Source organism: Sesamum indicum, linkage group LG13 (assembly GCF_026168435.1).
Source record: "Sesamum indicum cultivar Baizhima isolate 11 linkage group LG13, ASM2616843v1, whole genome shotgun sequence".
Classification (NCBI taxonomy): Eukaryota; Viridiplantae; Streptophyta; class Magnoliopsida; order Lamiales; family Pedaliaceae; genus Sesamum; species Sesamum indicum.
Genome location: NC_142669.1, coordinates 13,250,444 through 13,267,945, shown reverse-complemented (window position 1 = coordinate 13,267,945; position 17,502 = coordinate 13,250,444). Strand labels below are relative to the sequence as shown.

Genomic DNA, 17,502 nt, shown 5'->3' with positions numbered 1-17,502 from the left:
TCTCCTCAAGTCTACCACCAGATCCGTTTTCTCCTTGTCCTATTCCAGCAGGTGGCGACTATGGAGACAGGCAGAGGGTGCACAAGAAGACCGGGAGGGGGGGGGGATGTTCACTTTTTCATTGGAAGGAGGAACAAGCAGTGGCATTGGAGAGGTGCAAGAAGGAGGTGTCCCCACGAAGCCGGTACAAGGTTTTTTGAGGAGCTTCCTGCCAAGACCAGGAGAGAAAGAGGAAGAGAGGCGTTTACCTTTCGAGTTGCTGGAGGCAAAGATCTCCTTAGAGGACTTGGGAGTAGGAGTCCCTCCAAAGCGATTCCCCATTACATGATCTCTTATCAGCTTGCTGAACATGATGTTCTCTGCATAAAATCACACTATAAGAATCAATATCCCAAGAAGACAGGGAATAGGGAGCAACAACAAGCGAAAACTAGAAAATACTTAAGGAATCCCCTAAAGGAACTGTCATGGGAAATAGCCCGAAATGTAACCTCTCATCTATTAAAGACCGGCAATCATAAAGGGAGGAATTCAGATCTTCTAGCAAGGAGGACAAGACTACCGTCCTTGATCCCGCATGTGCGAGAGGAGGGGCCTCAAATATCCATTGCCTGGAGAAGGACCAAGTATGGAGAGGAAGGACAAAGAAATAACTAACCTTCCAATGTTTGGGAGCATGAGGGAGTGCAAGAAGGATACTCTAGGGCGGGGAACAAAGTAGAAAAACCCCTTCTCAGCCTTCTTAAAGCGATAACACGAGGTAAACACATGAGCGGTAACAAGGTAGCCATGAAAATGGAGAACCATAAAGAATTCGGCCAAAATTTTAAAAGAGTTCGGGACTAGCTGATTCAAGAGAACTTGAAAAATACGAGCAACATTAGAATAAAATAAAGGGACGGGGAAGCGAAGACCTGACCTTAACTGGGTGACGAAAAAGCATAAACAATTAGGAGGAGGGAAAAATGGGCAACTCACAGGAGATAGTGTATACACAATAAACTTAGGTGGGACACGACACCTATAAAGGAGTTGATTTATGGAGGAGGTTCTTAAGATGGAAGGCCCTAGATCCGAAGGCGACTGCGGAACCCTCTCCTCCTCCTCCTCCTCCTCCATGATATTGCACCTTACATCTTCTATTGCATCAATTCTAAATTCCTTAACTATTTTTTTAGGATTAGTTTTGAACTTATAAAAGTATTTTTTAGACAGTCAACTTGATTTCCTGTTCCTCACATTAAATGAAATCTCACATGTGCGCTCAGGTACATAATTTCTAATTTGAAATGTGCCTTCACCTTTCACTCAACAAGCATGTATTCTCCATTGACAGTCTTTATGAAAGCACTTTGCATGCATATATTTTCTGTCATTTTTGCCAAAATTTATGTTTCTTTTTGTTGTAATTGCATGTGACTTGATTGCAGTTTTGAATCCTTCTTTACTGTTGAATATACATTCCTAAATCAAAATGAGGGTCAAATATACAGGATGGGTTTAAATACAGGGAATATTTCTCCATTTTCATCATATGCATGAGACCCCTTATTGGAGTTTAATTTATAATCGCTCCATACCAAATTCTCCTCACTTGACCAGTTATCTAAACTAATATCATCAACCCTTAGCCCTTTCTACATCAAAATCCTCATCCCTAGCCTCATTCGTTTTGCCCTCATCTGTGTCTTTGATCACGTTATCTACTAATTCCTCCCCTTCAAATACCCAATCATCATTTTCAGCTGCCACATCTTCCTCTAAATCCTAATCTTCTTTTACCTTGTGTTCATACTCACTATCACTATTATCACACTCTTCACCTCCTGAAGAAGACTTATAATCAAACCACCCACAACATCATCCCCCTCAAACACTTCACCCCCTGAAGAAGACTTACAGACCACCCACAACTTCATCCCCCTCTAGCGCATCACCCTCCTCACCGACCATTTGCCCATGTATATAGATATGTACTTCCCTCATAGGCTCAAATTTAACAATTATTTCTTGCAAGGCTGAATTTGAAGTGATTTTTTCCAGTAAGTTTTCTTCTTTTATAAAATAAGTCTTTTCCCCTTTATCCCCACATAGTTGCCTAACTCATTCAAAGTACCAAGTCCTACAAATTTGTACTCTACATGTCAAATTTATAGGTTTTTCCCCTCCCAAATATTCTATTTTTGTCACACTCCCCACATAATGAATACTTATTGTGATGAGTCCATTATGTTTGGCTGGAAAAAGAAAAATAAAGAAAAAAAACATTAGAAAAAAAAAACTAAGGCACTATATTTTGGCAATATGCATACCAACACAACTTTTAATACACGAAGGGACCACATGCTTCATATTTTCAACAAAAATTATATTAAAAAGTACAAAATAAATTAAAAAATCATACTTGAACAGTGGAAAGATTTCCACACATAGGACCATAACTTTAATGCTAAAAAACAAACAACATTCAACACTATTTATAATCGGGGAGGGTGAAAATACAGTACAAACAATACTCAATTGACATATAAAGAAACTAACCGTAATTGGGGATCACCATTGAAGGATGGATCTCTTATCACCACCATTTTTGTTGTTGCTTCTCACAAGACCAGAGTGAAATCATTTGAGAGGGGAGAGAAATTAGGGCTAAAATTTTTGGAGAAATAGAGCTCAGTAGTCTTTTCTTGTTATTTTGCCTGAGAAGAGTGACAAGCAATACGCGTGCCTTGTATTTTCCCTCCAGCAAATCGACGTCAATGCCACGTAGTTGGCTTAGTAAATAAAATATCCATGTGGATACAACACGTGGATCTGCTAGCCATGTTTTGAACCATAGGTTTACCATGTTAACATTTTTTGGTGGAAATGTCCCAATTAACCGGAAGATTGGCAATAAAAACACTAATTTGGACCAAATTGGCATATTTTTGCAATTTAGTGGTTAAAATGAGATAACTATGAAAATTAATGGATTAAAATTAATCTAAAAAAAAGTCAATAGATTTAAAAAACAGAATTTCCCATGTAATTGATAAAGCATGTTTCTTCTTTAAAATTAAACTTTGTTCAAACTATATGCCTTACGAGATGTCCTGTTGCTAAACAGAACTAATTATCCTTTCCTCTTATTGAGTTTTACTCAAAAACTCTATCTTTGATATCATGTGGACATATTGGGTCCCCATAAGCAATATACAAAGAATGGATGCAACTGTGTATGAGTTGTTGGGATTTCTTATTTGCTTGACTACATTTGGATTCATCAATTTAAGATCAGGTTGGGATTTTAAATTCCTGCTGATGGGCACGGCCCAACAGAAATTGACCCAAAACGATGCACTAAGCTCAAGTAATGACCCACTAGTTTATGAGAGAGGCAGCCTGTCCAATTCGCTATGCTTGGCCCAAGAAGGGGACCTCCTACGATCCAGCCCGGCCCAAAAGAGAGGCCCATTCTGCTCAACCCAAAAGGCCCCCCCTCTTTGCACCAAAGTCCAGCAGTGGAGCCTATGTCAGCCGGTCCAGTGAAGAAGCCCAATCTGAGGGCCCTCTAAGTCCAGCCGGAAGAGGCAAGGTGCCCTCAGAGGGATGTACTCCGTAGCTTGAGGAGACTCCTCACCAGATAGGAGCCCACCTGAGTAAAGAGCCCCCTTTTTCGGAGTTTGTTGCGGGAACAGATAATAAGGGGCCCTATTCCCCATAATTCCACTTTTTGCGCCAGAGAGAGACTCTTCTCACTAGATTGATCTCCTTAGACTCCTGCCATAGAGAAACTTTTCTCCTATAAATACAGGGAATACCCCCAACAGAAGGTCTCGCTGATGCTGCTGCAACTCACAGTATTTTGGACAAATGCTCATAAAGGCAGACAAACACTGTTTTTTTCATTCTTAGCTCAAAGCCTCAAACTCACGTTTATAGCTTTAACTACTAGTTGTTGCTCCCATTTTTGTATTAATTAGTCCACTTACGATAGCTACATCAGCTAAATAAGTTTGGTTAAATGTAGGCAGGGTTTTCAAATATTTTTGGCAGACTTCACTGTGTTTAAAGCTTGTATGCCTTCTTTCCTGCAAAATATAGAAAACAAAGCTTCCACTCGTGGCTACTTCTATGAAATTCTCTCTCAAATTCTCTAAGGATGCATTTGACTTGATGGATATGAATTCGAGGGAAAAATTTGAAAAAAATTTATTAAATAATTTCATTCAAAAAGAATTTAAACTTCATCAATAGTTCAAGATTAAAATCGAAGAATGTAAAATCCTAATTATCCAAACAAATTTAAAAAATTTAATATTAAAGATTTAAAATCTATAATTTCAAATCGGTGCATCCAAATATACCTTACAATCCATCATTATAATCATTGGAAAAGAGCAATATATTTTGATACTTTATTCATTTTCTAGTGAATTTATGTGAATCTAACTTGTGGGATCACCTATATGATATATGGTATGAAACTAATCATTTTTTATTTATATTATTCAATTGTTTAAATTGTGGTTAGCTGAACCACTAATCTATTAATCTATCCAAGAATATGAACCACGCACCATAGAGAACTGAGGCAATAACACAGGCAATTATTTAGTAAAATAAATTTAACAATGTAATTTTACTTCCACTTAATGAAATACATATATTATTTTCAATTTACAGAGAACTTAATGATAAATTTCAGATTAAATTTCTTCATTTATGAAACACTTTGTATCATCAAGCAAGCTGCAGAAGTTAACCAAGTCGACAGGAACACAAATTTACGAAAATAGGACGTAAACATGATGTATATGTCGCTGCTCTTGGGAAAGAGAAACAGTAACAAACAATTTGGTGGTCCTATGTGCAAGAGTTGCAAAAGCAGTTCAGTCATACAAAATAACAAATTCAGCAATACCAGAAATATACAGTAGAACTATACATTCGCTTCTTTCAGTGTCGAAATCACTAAGAAAACCAAAACCAGGAATTGCTTCAACTATAATCATGAATGAGTAAATATCAAATTAATCACTCCAATATGAAGCAATCAACGTAGATCGATTACATCAAATTTCAAACTAGAATTCATATAAACATCTGTACAATGTCTGTATATAGGACTACCATCGGAAGGGGGATCATGGGAATGAAACCCGCGCCTTGGACACTGCCTGATGACCGTCATCCCACCTGAAGTCAACCGGAAGATACCATGCTTTCTGAGTTCACAAATGAATATCCGGTTAATATTCCAAGTTTTCACCACAATAAACGAAGAAGGCTATATTTATTTGGAATCACAGAAAGGATTTGATAAAATAATTTCAAATTACTCCACACCAAAATAATTTCAAATCCATCAATATCCTAAAAAATATAGTTCAAAATAATAGTTGAAAGTTTTTTGAAATTCTTTTTAATATGGAATTATCAAAACAAACCTGCATGATTTGTTATTAAGGATTTCAAATCCCTATTTCCAAATCCATCCTATTCATACACAATGGAAGAGTCTAGTAATATTCTCAAAAGGGCAAATCAAGAAATAACCTTGAACTGTCTCTTGGAGCCATGACAATGGCAATAGATTCTGGCAACATGATCTGTAGAAGAAATAACCATTCGTTCAGAAAAATAAAAACCAAAATTGCACGATCAAACAACCAACATATCAATCACATGTATGCACAAAAAGATGTGAGTCCTATTGGCCCTCCTGATGATGGGAAGGAATGGCCAAGGGCAACATGTTTAGGAATTTCAGCCTCTTAGGATGGCAAACATGATTCTGCTGAGACTATTATTTTCATTGTGAAGGATCTTAGTTGATAATCAATGTAAAAGGCGATGAATGAGAAGAAGACAAGATGTGGTTACCTGATATGAGTAGTGAGTGTGAACATCAATTGATGACATGAAACAAGATTGTGTAGGATGTGTCTGCAAAACAAGAAGCAGATAATCAGGTATCTACACGAGTTCAAAGATCTGGAAAGTTTAGGCCTAGAGCCACATAAAGCATGAGGGCTACCAGGAGAGCATTTTAGTTCTATAATGATCAGAGCCACAGCAATAGCATAGTATGCATCCTTTATATGCACCAAACAATAATGCCAAGGAAAACTCAGGCTCCAGAACATAGTCCAATTAGAATACTTTTAAGAATTAATCTGCTTTACACTAGCATGTTTTAATTGAACACAAATTATTAATTTTACCAAATATTTAACCTCAGAGGCGTTTGGTTAAGTTAAAAAGATATGTAAGAATCAAGATTTGATTCATTTCATATAACCAGAAACACAAAAAAATATTTAGTATGAAATATATTATTTGAAAGTGACATTCGTGGCAATTTCTTTTAACCTGCTTGCACTCCAACATCTGTTTGTATGTCAACAGTTATATTTTAAACTAAGTATTTTCATAAACAGCTTTCACTTTAGCACATTCTTACAAATATCATTTTCTTTAACTTGTCACTTTATTTTCTTCATATTCAATTTTGTGCTTGCACGTGAATTATTCACGTCATAATAATTTGACATGGAACTAAGTGAAATTAGGATCTTCTAATTTAGTAAGTATATCTTATCTATCTATTCGAATTTCTGTACCGAATTTGTTGTTTGTTCAACCTCCATGATATTATATTAATAAGTAATCGATACACGAAAGCAATGAGTAGCTATGCAAAAAGAACTGTTCAATACCAAAATAAAATCAATTAGTTAGAAATTCACTTGGTTTAGAAATTTTCATAGGCAATTTTGTGATGTACTAAGATTTGTGAATTTTTTATTTCCAAATTTCTGGTGTTAACTCTTTTGTGTATAATTGCTAGTTTTGAAAGCTTGGGGTTTGTTTTGTAAATTATTCCTATTGCTATATTTTACTTTTGTTATTTTACTAACCAATATTTTCTATTCCTAAGGAGCTATAATAGATTGTAATAAAAATAAATCTATACTAAAAATGTCTTTAGCATCAAACAATTTTACTTTTATTGTGAGATCCCTTAAGGGCACCTTTAATTTAGGTTATTAACAAGGATACGAAAGACAATCACCCCTAATTTCGTGTTTACTTCATTTTGGGTCGGCCCAATATTAACATTAAAGGCCCGACATTGTGGTGATTGTGGACTGATTGCAATCAAACCCAGAGGAGTGTTATTATTCTGTGAGAAGGCCCAACACATGCTGATTATATTTCAGTATGTGTGCTATGTCAAGTATGACCCTGACTTGTAATTAATTTCCTCCAACAAACCATTGCTTTTCTTATACTTCCTTAGAAAAAAAAGATGCATATCTCACTTCCATCTAATTCCTTCTATGCTCAGTACTGGAGATTGTTCATTTTTCCTTTCTTCCAACAGGTGAATGCAAATGAAACAATTCACAAATTCTACTCTTTATTTTGAGATCCATTTCACCCTTGAGAAAATGCTTGCTGATCGTTCACGGGATTTTTTTTTTCTGTGTGTGTGTGTGTGTGCTTTGTTTATGATGTGTATTTGCTAATTTTCAGTTGATACTATAGCTTATTATTTAACATTATTCAAGATAGTATTTATTTTACCTTGTGTTACATATAGTATGTCCTGTTCTATTTTTACAAACCAATATATTTGTCTAAATTTTGAACATATTACTTCATTATCCACTTAATGTGCATTATTATTACGTAGTAAACCCTCAACCTATTCACTTATTTAGTATGAAAATACAATTACACAAGTGTAATGTATTCTATCATCATGAACACACTCATTATGTAGTTAATTTAAATCTTAATCACAATTGTATCTTATCACCCCAAGTGATAAAAAAAACTTCTAAAATATTCAGAAATCTCTTGTAGAAACATAGAGTGATGTATCTTTGGCCTTGGTTTTAGTTGGATCATCATTTAGTTTAGCATTAGAGGATTTAGGAATCCAATTGTTTTCTATTACAAGGTCCCTTCTCAAATTTAATATTTTTCCTCCTAACTAATCCTTATTTGTTAGTAAGAGTACTTAAATAAATTCAAAAAAGATGTCTTCTCAATGGAAGAAAGCCGAATAGATGATATAACATAATATAAATACAATTATAGACATAGATACATATGAGCACCTTAATACAAAGAAAAATATCTATTGAAATCCAAATGACAAGTAGAAACATTCATACAAAAAGTATCTCAATTCAGAGATTATAGTAACTAATTCAATTTAATGAATGGATGAAGAGCAAAAGTATCAGATTGAGATAGCAAAATCTTCATGACAGATAAGTGGTTCTTGAAGCAGGATTCATGGGGGCGACAATCTTGGCATGCTATAAACGGTATGTCCATGCATATGGCTTCTACAGAATCCAGTGAACAATTAGCCATACATCTTAGAGAAGAACAAAACTACATTTTCCTGAAAGCATATTATGTATCTAAACATGTGAATTAGATATAGTTCTTATGTCCCAAATCTATTAATCACAAAGGATTTTCCAAAATACTGTCATACTTCTTAATATAGAACTTCATTTACCCCAAAATCATCCTCTCGCTTAAAGTAATGATGGGCTCCATGAACTGTACTAGCATAAATGGTATACCCAAAACCTTTACTTTTTTTCAAAAATACCATCTTTAGTGGATCTCCATATCAAGGTTAAACTAGGAAAGTATACTGAAATTGGTTGGGTTTCTTAACACTATTTAAGATTTGAGATATACACAAAATCTAAAATGAAGGTTGACCTAATAATCATCTGTATAGCCTGATGTGGAAGTTATTACTTTATAGTCCAAATTTATTGCTTCTATTTCTTTCCTAGGACATCCAAAAAATAATGTCTCTTATCATATTATGGCATTATTTTTGGCATGAACCCCTTAAAATAATAATGTAACACTAGTACCAATTCTGTACTACTTTTGAGGGCAGAGATACAAAGATACCCAAAACTTGTAACTTCTTTCAACTGTCATTCAAAGTTTTGAGCCAGTCCAACTAGGAAGAACTAAGCAGTTCTGCATGGCAGACTAACCCTAGGCTGGAATCTGGTGCAAGCTTCATCCGGAGTAGCATTAACTTTTCCAACTCATCTCAAGCTCTGCACCAATTCAAATAGGCCATCTGATATTGGATGTAGTAACTAAGTGTCCATTTGCTTTTGTTTTCATTTCCTGTTTTCAGTATTTTTAGATGTGTCATGTGTGATACTCGAATTGATTTTTACACAAGAAATGAAGATGTATTTGAATTACATATTCTAAACAAATACGTATAGGTGGGCAAAATGGGAGTATATTCTGATTTGTACAATTCATGTCTTTACCTGCCTAAAAAGTCATGCCCACTCATAGAAAATTGTTGATAGGGTGTATTATATTATATAAATTTGAAACTGAATGGTCTTAGTGGATTTAGCAATGACAGTGATTGTACCATATTCTAACTTATAAAATTTAGGAAGTCCTTTTTGTCCCAAATGGGAACATCAGTGATCTGGATACATTCATTACATATATTGGTGGGTAGAATGCCTGGTTCACCTGGTCATTTGTTAAAACATAATTAAAGAACTGAACAAGTTGGTTGTTGGTCATAACCATGTAAGCTTGATAATAAAAAACAATATATTATAGAGAGATTGCAGTCAACAAAAAAATTGTAATTAGAAAACCTTATTGTAAAGATAGTCATAGAATTTAATAGCTCTTGGATCATTTCTCATGTCATATTAAAAAAGACATCACGGTGCAATCAGACCAGGGAGTAACAAGGTGTTAGATTTTAGAATATATTCTAAACTTTAATAATCAGAGCAGAAAGTAGACTGACTTTAGCCCACCCGAACGACAGATATACTTACGTGAATCCATCCCAAGGGAAAAAGACACTGCTTGTCCTGTACTTCAAATATTTCTTCCTCATTTGTTGTTTGGCACTGTTTGATAAAAATGAGTTAGTGCCAAATTCACACATAGTAAACTTGTGGATGTGTGTATTTGCATGTATTGCAATTTGACTTACTGAATCTGATGTTGATTCTTGCTTTGGGATAATGAGAGCCGTGATATAAAATTTTCGGTTTCTCTGCGGCAAATAATAGAAATGATTTTTTTCAAAGAATGAAATACCAAGAATAATTCCACGATATAAAACGATAACATATATAATTCTAAAACATTGAGCTGAAGATTAAAATATTAGTGATACTTACAAGGGAACCCGCCAGGACGCCACACGTTTCTAAGTTCTTATCTGTGTTTGACTTGGCTAGCTTCATAAAACTGTCCATCAGTGTGGTTGACTGTTGCAAGAACAAGTACATTGATCAGTTTCTAACCTCTGGAAGCTTCATTGAAAGAATACATATATTTGAAGATAAAATCAAGTTCAGACAGGAAATATAAATTCAGGTTGAAAATAATACATGAAAACCTTACAATGTGCAGCTGTAAAGGATCTTCAGAGCATACTAAAGTATCACCAGGATCATTTTCCAACCCAAATTCTGTCTGAGTGGCTGGAGTTGATGTTGGGTTCAAATCCTGTACATCTGCTAGAAGGGGAGGAGGAGAAGGTTGTCTAATAATTTCAGTTTGTAAACAGCTTTCGACAGTTTCAAAAGTAATGAGAGAATCGGGTTCTTTAATCAGGTGGTTATCATTTTTTGGCTGAACCACAGATTCCAAACTTGATCTTTCTTGTTCTGAGTTGCCATCATCTCTCATCATAGTTCCATCTTTGATAGACTGCTGAGTGTTACCATCCCTAGAAGGATCAGAACCATACTTTCACAAATCACCAGAAGTTCATCTAGATGATGACAAAAGGCTAAAATATTATCCATGGTAATTATATTTTCGAGGACCAAGTACTGTATTCATAGCAGCACATGCTTTTCATACTCTGAATCCAAAATCAAGTAGCGTCTTGCTAGAAATTCAAATGAGATAATGGTAAAAATTACAGTTCTCATATTAGTTTGACCTTGGTATCTGAAGAGGAGAAAGATCTATATTGCTTGGATACTGAACCTGCAGTTACAAAATAAAATCAAAATAACTCTTTGCTTTAATAAAATGCAATATATAGCTAGAGATTGCCATACTACCACCTTATAATTACTAGGAGGTTGCCATTGGCCTCGAAGCCCGTTCGGGCCCAAAATAGAATGTTTAGAAAGAGTTTCCTCCTTTGGACGAGGTATACTCAATGATCTATGGGAAAAAACACCAAACAAAAGTTGAAAAAAGAGTGAGAAATGCTAACATGACAAATTCAGTTACTTAAAAATGTTAGCCTAAAACCAAAAAGTCACTAGAAACATGACAAGCCATCCCAAGATAGTATTAGGATCTTATGAAAGTTGTATGTCCTTGATCAACCATGCACAAAAGATCACATTTTTGAGCTAATAAAAAAGTTAAAGCTAATATGAATATCTCCTGAAATACTGTGGTAACATAGAACCTACCCATACTACTAATAAGAATACTAAGAGGTTGCAGCTCAAATGGAATTACACTTTCAGCAGAATCCTGAACACCTCAATTTAAATTCAAGTTATATTAATCTTTTCTCAAATGATAATTATCTTAATCAGTTGAAAATTCTAATACTTAATTATCAAATGAAAGAATTAAGAAAAAGTTCATATAGTTCTAATATGTCCAAGGCTGTTTTTGGTGTTGCTTAGGTGAAGGTGTCATTCCCCCAAAAAATGCAACCAAACATTTTAATGTTGTATTCCAGTCAAATACATCTCCATCTTCCCCCAATTTATTCAAAAAGCCAATTATAAATATATTTTCTATATTTATTGATACGCATGTTCAAATTATCATATTAATGGACAGTACATATGTTTAAATCTGCCAATCATTATCTTGATATAAATATATGTTATTCATTCATTATTCTATTATTTATAGAAAAATGTGTAATAATACTAAAGCTTGATGTAATGTCACTAACTAGATGAAAGCTGAAATGAATAGATATCTACAGTATTGAATGTATCTTCACAGACGAGAAACCTAACACATTTTTCTCCAAAGATGCATTCATCAACAGTTTCCAGTATAAAACCAAACATAGTTCGCATTTCTCAATACATTTCCCCCAAATATTTTGCCAAAAACGATTCAGGATAACAAAAACATTGCAAATCCATCTATATTATAATGTCTTTATAGATGCAATCAATCTTGTTACTTACCATGACTACTACAATTTGGACAACTATGAGTTCAAGTCTGATTAGAGTGGTCAACAAGTGTAATACTTTCTAAAACATGCATTCCTTGTGCGCAACAAGTGTAGAGTGGTCAGAAGAGTATCTTACATTCTGCGGAAATGATCTTCAACAGGTCTGGTAAGGGTGAGAGCCTTGGGAACTTGGTATCCACATGTTCTTGTAACAGGCTCTAGTCTCTGTCAGATGCAGAACAATGCAAAAGAACATTTTCTTATAACTTTTAGCAGCGGAACTTTTTTTAGTTGCAGAACATTGGTTCTCAAGGCCATTTAAACGCAGTGCTAATCATAGAGAAAAGTTTCAGCACCTAAGCCAATTTAAAACTAACGAATAAACCCAATTAGATAGTGCCAGCCAGTAGACTAATTGTACCTTGCTTGTACTAAAACCATTCCAGTTTTGTTTCGTGGCAGGCCATTCAACTGAAGATTCAAGAACGTCATTTTGCAAGGACTTCTGTTGCTTATTTAGCTTATAAAAAATTTGTTTACTGTGCAACTCCTGAAGTTTTGCTTGAACAGCCGGTTTCAGTTCCTCAAGCTCAGCCAGTGCAGTTATTAGTTTCTGCAGTGGCAGATCAAAGAAAAAGGCAGACTTATTATAAAGCAACAACAATGACAGCAATAACACCAACAGCAGAAGTACAATAACAATAATAAGGAGATGAGCAATAGTTCTTAGTTGTTACCCTTTTGAGATAAAGTTTATTCCCTTGTGGAGATGTTCTATAGTCTCGATGGCAAGGTATTGTCTCAGTAACCAAACTAAAACAAAAGACAACATGCAGCTTTCAAAAACCTACTTTTCACATTTCATGCTACCTGACATATTTACAGTGAGAAATTTTCACGAAAGTAAACAAAAAATCCCAACAAGACATTGTTTCTCACCTTGAAAATCTAAGAAGCATCACATACAAGTCAACGATATTCTTTTCTTCACGAAAGATGTCAGCCTACATGGTAAAAATAAAATTAAGTCCTGAAATGATTAGAAACAATTGAAAACACTGATTAAGAAGATATATGATATAGATGTTGCTGTAGGAGCAAAAATAAAATGATGAGCAACAACGGATTGAATCAATCATGTGACTTATAGGAGAAACATGAGATGTATAACTAGTGCATGCCTAGCATCTAGAAACCATTAACATCAGATTAATTGAGGGCCAAAACAGTGCTACAGCGCTCAAAATAGATAATCAAAGATACTGTAGTAAAAATCTTAACATCAAACTACCAAACTCAAAAAGTAGTCTGAGAATAGGTCAGATTCATCATAGAAGAACATAGAAACCTTTCTACAAGAACCAAACTAGCAGGTTTGCCTTTTGAACTAAAATATTGTACCTAAATTCTCTAGACATAGTGAAGTATGTGCCATTAAACGACCAACAGTGTGAAAGAAGCAAAAACCAAGTTTTGAAGCTGAGCAACAGCACCTCAACAACAATTAATATGAAAGAATCTCATTGCTACACATGCACATCAAGAAAAAAGCAATTTTTTGTACTTTAAAGATATCAGAGTAGGAAATATTCATAGTTAGGAGAAATCCTTTGACCACCGAATGGCACCAATGCACATGTTTTGCATTATATCACTGATTAGATAACTGATTCATTTTAAAGCAAGTTACTATCCTGGATAAGCTCTAGACAATTGATCAACTTAGGGAAACTATTTCCAGGAGTTAAAGTGGAATACCAACCTTAGAAATTCCAAAATCAACCTCCGAGACACCAAACTACAAAAGTAAGTCTAAGCAAGAAAGTGCAGGTGTTTGCAATTTACCGACATCTAGTATCTGGAATTAATGATGTATGTCGCCCAGAACAATCAACTACCATTGTTAAACATCATAGTGCTATCTCAATATCAGTAAAACAACAACACAATAAATGTCATCAATCAGTGAAACATCGGATACCAAATCAGAAGTTGTATATCCTATAAATTCTCCAATGACTCTTTGTCTTAACAAGATACTTCAGAGTTTCTAACCTGCTGCTCAGATTTAGCTTAAAGATTTACTGACCTATGGTGTTTTAGTAGCTCAGTAATTCATTCAGGCCCACAAGAAAGCTGAAAGAATAAGTCCCCCAACATTCATACTGCTGTCTCTGCAGTCTCTGCTAAACCAAAATGATCAAGCCCAATCTATGTTTTTTTTTCATGTTATTTCAGGTGTTTTAAGGGTAAATCTTTTGAGAAAATGTCTTTTTGGTAGGGACTGGGGGATTTGGGGTGGGATGATACTTGATAGTGTTTCTGAAAGTGTTGTCGGAAATAAATGACTACTGGTATCACATCAAACTCTTTTAGGAGTGGGACATGAGAAATTGATTGGAAAATGTAAAAAAAGTATAGATCTATGTATATAAATATATATCTTATATCAATGTAAATGACTGGAAGACGTAAAACATATATAATTTTAATTCATGTAAAGAGTTAAAATATTCATAAAGATATTTATAAAGATAATATAATAATTTCAATATGTGTGTATAGTAATGATTCGATATGTTGAAGATTTATCAAAGGGATTTTTGGGATGACGAGAACTCCATTCCCTGAAAATGTTGAAGCAAACACATTTTTGTTCCGGGGAGACCTGGAGAGTGGAGACAAAAACATTTGTTTGGAAATAGAACCAAACAAGCTGTAGCTTTCAAACATGTATGAATGCTCATAAACTGGTCACTGTCTCACTTGTAACTCCTAGTTAGAGACACGATATTGTCACTATATTGCCTTCTTTATAGGAACTCTGATTCCCCAGTCCCCAAAGTTACCTATACCAATGCTTCATTTGTCCTTAATGAATACTTTACTTACTTCTTGAAACATCCAGAAAACTATGTTCAAAGTTCCCTTAAATTAAAAGTAAAATGTGACATGTACAAAATCCCAAGCACTTATTCGAGGTAAAAATATATTAAAAAGTTTCATCTTTCAACTCTCATCTAAACCTTCATATCAATTCAACCTCACATTCAATTTCGGGCACAGCATCATGCAAGGATTTTCTTTGATATAACCAGTCATTGCCCAAAACCAACTTGGATAATCTGCAAGAATCCACCGCCTGAAAAGGCATCTCAATTTTATTGGTCATTCCATTTACCAAGCATTATGCAATACCGAAAAGCATGGATGCCAATGCACAACCATATAGAAGCTGCAAGAAATCATCACAAACTCGGTCAACAGTCTGTTTTATTCTTTATGATATGTACCCTTGCATAGATTCCAGGGATTTTCCAGCACACCTGGATCCAGGGTCATCGGACTCGCTAAGCAAACATTAAAACTCACCTACTGAGGCTCAACTAAGAGCTCCTAATATGGCCCAATTCATGAAAACAACAAGACCTACTACGAATCCCATTCACACAAACGCCTTTAAGTTAACAAACAATTCTTCAACAATAAAAGTCCTTAACATTATCACCAGTTCACTTTGTATATAAAATCATTACAGAAAAGTCTCGTTATCACCGAAAAATAGAAATCATAAGAGACACCACACCCCGGAAGTTCCAAAATTTATGAATTCAACTTTATAATTACTGCAAACAAAAAATCCCAAAATGGGTTTACCTGCTTGAGAATATTATCAGCGATGCGATAGTAAAACAATAGGGAAATTCTGTTATCGACGTCGATCTTCTTGGTAGTAGCGGAGATGTTAATTATTCCTCCCGCAGAAGATCGAGCCGTCATCTTGGTGAGAGGGCTGATTTCTCCTCTCTCTGTCTGAGTTGCTTGGTACGGTGACTTTTTGCTTTTGTAAGACTCAGAGAAGCGAGGAAGTGATCTTTACCCGAGAAAAGAGCACTTTAGGTGCGAATAGGGGTTCACAATCAGAATTGAATTTTGATTCGGTATTTGATTTTTCCCAAAATTTTATAATCGGCTCAATTTAATTTTTAGTTTCCATTTATTACGGAATATCAAAGATATTTGCAGTGTTTGGATTCATGTTTTTGTATTTTTCGAGACATGATAAAACACACTCAATATTTATTTTTGTATTTACACTTTATCTGTGTGTTTTTTTACTTTTCAACTTTCTATATATATATAATAATATAAAATAGACATTATTTGACAATAAACAGTAATTTTTGTCTTCCAAAAATACAACAATAAATATAAAATATTTATATATATACATATTTATATACAAAAATATATGATTTGACAATAAACAGTGATTTTTGTTTCCAAATCCCAATATCAAACCTACACCATTTATTTTAAAATATTTTAAATTACCCCAAAATATAAATCTAAACATATCATCTATTTTCAACACACACTTACTATTTTTCTCTTTCTATCTTCAAACACAAAACAAAACACTTCAAACACAAATCCAAACACAAGGAGTATTTTTATAATTAACTTTAAATGTTTTTATTTATTTTTATCTATTATTTTATTGTTTTGCTTATCAAAAAATAGAAAAATAAATTATATTGTAAGCATTATTTTTAATATTTAATTTTTTAATTTTAAACTAAAGAATTAGTTTCCCAAAATACAAAAAAGAAATTCAAACAAAATTGAACCGTTTAATTTAGTTAGGCTTTCAATATAACATTTTGGCAACCAAATCTTAAATTTTATCAAAAAATTTTAATTTGATTCGGTTCTAATGTAGAACAAGTAATCAAAATTAAAGTAAACTAATTAATTATGGTCGAAATAAAGATTTTTAGAAAAAACTTTTTGAATAATGAGAAGACACCGAAAAACGAGTTTAGTCCATGTATTTATAGACTTACAATGAAAGAGACATTATTTATGAGTCATAGCAAATATTTTTTAAAAAACTGCATATACCTCCTGTGTTATACTAAAATTACATAAAACTCACCTATGTTAAATCAATAGCTATAAAAGACTCCGTAAAAGTTGAAATCCTGCAAAAGACCCCTCCGTCCAAATCTGATGGGAGGTGTTTACACACACGAGCGAAATGAGAAGATGGGTGTTATTTTACCCTTTTTCAGCTTTGATCATCATTTGTTTGTCCAAAATGCCTTGCTCCCTCATTACATATATGTCTTGACATCCTTCCACAATCACTCTACACTAGCGGTGGCAGATGAGACGAGCCGACTCTCGAGTTTCGCGAGCCAGGTTGATTTGAGCTCGACTCAAGTCGAGCCAGCTCGAGCTTCTGATCAATTTTGATTATTATAATCAAAATTGACCATATATTATAATTATTAATC

The 17,502-nt window shown here is 34.2% G+C and overlaps 1 protein-coding gene across 2 annotated transcripts; it reads right to left on the bottom strand.

Annotated features, from left to right (window-relative positions):
- Positions 1-4,861: 4,861 nt before the first annotated feature.
- On the bottom strand, positions 4,862-16,121 carry AMSH1 (associated molecule with the SH3 domain of STAM 1). 2 transcript variants are annotated; one of them, XM_088877172.1, is made up of 15 exons: positions 15,860-16,121; positions 15,246-15,344; positions 13,142-13,206; positions 12,940-13,015; positions 12,624-12,815; positions 12,339-12,427; positions 11,109-11,211; positions 10,982-11,028; positions 10,435-10,762; positions 10,209-10,298; positions 10,019-10,081; positions 9,858-9,932; positions 5,869-5,931; positions 5,542-5,594; positions 4,862-5,210 (listed from the first exon to the last, which is right to left on the bottom strand). In XM_088877172.1, the coding sequence occupies exons 1-15, from the start codon at positions 15,980-15,982 to the stop codon at positions 5,039-5,041; spliced, it is 1,638 nt and encodes a 545-aa protein (XP_088733298.1). In that variant the 5' UTR covers positions 15,983-16,121; the 3' UTR covers positions 4,862-5,038. The 2 variants fall into 2 exon arrangements, with proteins under 2 accessions (XP_088733298.1, XP_011096984.1); XM_011098682.3 differs by lacking the exon at positions 15,246-15,344 and having other exon boundaries at positions 15,860-16,119.
- Between the last annotated feature and the right edge of the window lie 1,381 nt (positions 16,122-17,502).